At 28.0% G+C, this 3,094-nt stretch overlaps 1 protein-coding gene across 1 annotated transcript; it reads right to left on the bottom strand.

Moving 5' to 3' along the window:
* Positions 1–123: 123 nt before the first annotated feature.
* Positions 124–2,168, bottom strand: LOC111617484 (NACHT, LRR and PYD domains-containing protein 10-like). The gene is made up of 2 exons (XM_023358764.1): positions 1,598–2,168; positions 124–1,004 (listed from the first exon to the last, which is right to left on the bottom strand). Exons 1-2 carry the CDS (start codon positions 1,698–1,700, stop codon positions 124–126), a joined length of 984 nt encoding a protein of 327 aa, XP_023214532.1. The 5' UTR covers positions 1,701–2,168.
* Between the last annotated feature and the right edge of the window lie 926 nt (positions 2,169–3,094).

The following is a 3,094-nucleotide window of genomic DNA, read 5'->3' as shown; positions in this document are numbered from 1 at the left end:
GTTTTATCTTTCTTAAAACTTGTACTTATATTTATTGTATTATTAAACAGTTTATACTATTTTGTTATTTCAATACTCTGTCATTTATTTTACACTCGTCTACATCATCACACATTGTGAATTTTATGTACTCGCAGATTTAAGTACGATACGATCACGTAAAGTTTCGTATTGCTCCAAAGAAATAACATATCTGTCAGAAATTCCTCGGAATACTTCAACTTCCAATGCAACCAATTCTTCATTTTTACTGACTTTTAATAATNTCAGAGGACATTTCGATAATTTTGCATAAAAGTCGTCTTTATACAGTTTAGAAAACAGTTCGTTTGCTTTTCTCTCCTCTTCTCTAAATATTGATTTAATATATTTCTTTTGATATTCTGGAGAAAACCCTTCTATGGAAAACCTCATGTTCATGTCTTCTCTGATGTCTTCTGCGGCTTGAGGTCGACTGGTAACCACAATCGTCATTCGACGAGAAATATAAAAAGATTCCTGTCTTATAAATCTTATAATTTTAGATTTATCTACAATCTCGTCGAAACCATCCAAAAACACCAAGATATTCAGCTGCATGTCCTGTAGATTCCAATCCTTATTAGTTGGCGAGTATTCGTGTATGTCATCGAGTAATGCATCCTTCACGCTTTTATTACCTAATTCTCTTAAAATTACAATAAAAGTTAAATCAAAATGTTTGAGATAATTCGTGATTGCCCAATCGTACACAATTTTCTTGCACAGAGTTGATTTGCCATAACCGGGATCCCCTGTAAATAAAATAGTTTGATGTCCGTCTTGTTGTATGGAAAATATCTCATTCAGACTTATCTTTTCTCCTCTTTTCTTCCCAAATAAATCTGCCTTATTTACAGTCAGTTCTTCGAAATAATCCTTTAATGGAAAATCGTTCCTTTTGCCTTCCCACAAAAAAGACCTCATGTAGGAAAAGTATGTCTTGTATTTGTTTTTCAACATTTGGTGGAAACTCTTCAATATTTCTATAAAAAATGTAACAACAGTTAATGAAATTTCGTGTACTTTATATTTTGTTTGTTAATTGAGAATTAGAAACAAAATGATGGCTTGATGAAAGTACTGTTTTTATTTCTTTCTATTTTATAAATTTCATTTAATAATGATCTCGTAGAATATAAAACAAGTAAATATGCAAATTAACGTAACATTTTTCTCTTATAAAAAGAAATAAAAAAGTGTAAAGGCTTAAATAATACATACAACGCTTCACAATACATCTCTTAAAGAACTTTTGAAATTAATTTACCATTAAATAGTTATTAATATATGGCCCTTCGTGTTCCTCCGCTTACAATACGTAGTTAATAGTAAAATCATCGACGCAAATACAACTATATTCCTGAAGGTAAATTCTGAATAAAGCCCTTTATGTATTTAAGCCATTCAGTAGTAAGGTAATATAATAAACTAATTTTTAATAATTTTAATAATTAAAGCATTTATAATGTAATTAATATGATGGCTGAATTACAGATATTGACATCATAAAATAACTCAGAAAGTAAAACTATAATGATGATGCTCTTGTAATGTTATTGTAAAGATACGAAATTACCATTCCTTTCTTCATCTTCTTTCTTTAGTAAACTTTTTTTCAATTCTTCGGTATGAATTTCAAATTTTGGTCCAACTTGAACTTGTGTACAGTTCTTGAGCATCGTTAAAGATTCATTACTGTTCTCAACTGTAATTAATATCTAATAAATATTTTATTTTTATTTAATTATTTTTTAAAGTTTAACCTAATAACAGTTACATGATAGTAAAAATTAAGCTGTGTAAGTATATGATATAAAACATTTTCGTCCTTCAAATAAGTTCTGTAAAAATGTAGTAAAACATAACAATTTAATGTCAGTAAATTATTGTTTTTTTTATATTTACAACTTATGTGAATTTCGGTATTTTTATTTATGGCATATTTATTTTCAATGCGCTGTCTTGATACATAAAAATTAAAAATAATACTTTTTTCTATTATTTTCTATGACGAATCTTTAACACGTGTAACCATTAAAAATATTGTTTATTCTATCAACAATACAACTAATTCAGTCAGTTTCTTTTCAGTTTCTAATAGAACCTAACAGAAACTGACAAAGAAAAGCGAATAGCCAGAAATTATTTAATTTTTTAGAATATATATATCAATATATTACAAAAAAAAACTTACCCTTTAATAGTTCTTTAAGTATATTTTCATTTTGCGTCTGTCCAAACGTTGCCTGTCAAGTAATACATATATATACATTATTCTTTTCAAATTAGTCTACAGTACAGTTTACAGAAAGTTAAATTAAGAATATAAACTGTATTTAATATTAATGCACCATTGTAACGTGTTACCGTATAAGGAAACACTCTGATTATTTAACAGTTGATAACAGATCTTATTTTTTTAAATCACACCTAATAATTTACTCGCATAAGAAGATCATTTTAATAGCCTTTGTTTCAAATTACAAGAGATCAACAATTGAAATCATATATATGCCAACACTACTTTTAGTTTATCATTCTTATATGATAATACAATGTTAAATGTTTTATAAGAGTTCTTCAGGTTGTGAGTTTGAAAACAATTTAAAAAAAACCTGGCTAAACTGTTATTTATACAAAGCAAGGGTATAAAGGGAATCGTGTCGAATTCGACCGAGTTTTTGCAAATCTTCACGTTTTGAGAGAACTAAACCTAAAAATAGTCAAACAAAACGAAAAAAAATATCCGTGAGTATGTATGTATATGTATGTGTGTTGGTGTCTAATTCCGTAATATCTCAGGATGCTACGAAGACAAAGAAACGAAATATGGCATGGTAGCGTGAATATAAGGGGCATTGATTCTATTAAATTTCGGTTGTGAAAGGTCAAGGGGATGGAGAGATAGAGAGTGGGCACGTGTCATATCTCGCGAGGAGTCAGACTTATTGAAAATTTCACTTGTTATAATTTACAGTGTTTTATTAAACTCACTTCTACTTTCAAAATCAAGTTTCTTTTTCTATTTTATAATAATTAAAAACATATGAAGTTTTTATAAGAAAATCTCATA

This window comes from Centruroides sculpturatus, unplaced genomic scaffold (genome assembly GCF_000671375.1).
Source record: "Centruroides sculpturatus isolate CEXI.00-Female unplaced genomic scaffold, Cexi_2.0 scaffold6403, whole genome shotgun sequence".
NCBI lineage: Eukaryota > Metazoa > Arthropoda > Arachnida > Scorpiones > Buthidae > Centruroides > Centruroides sculpturatus.
This window is presented reverse-complemented; position numbering and strand designations above follow the sequence as displayed.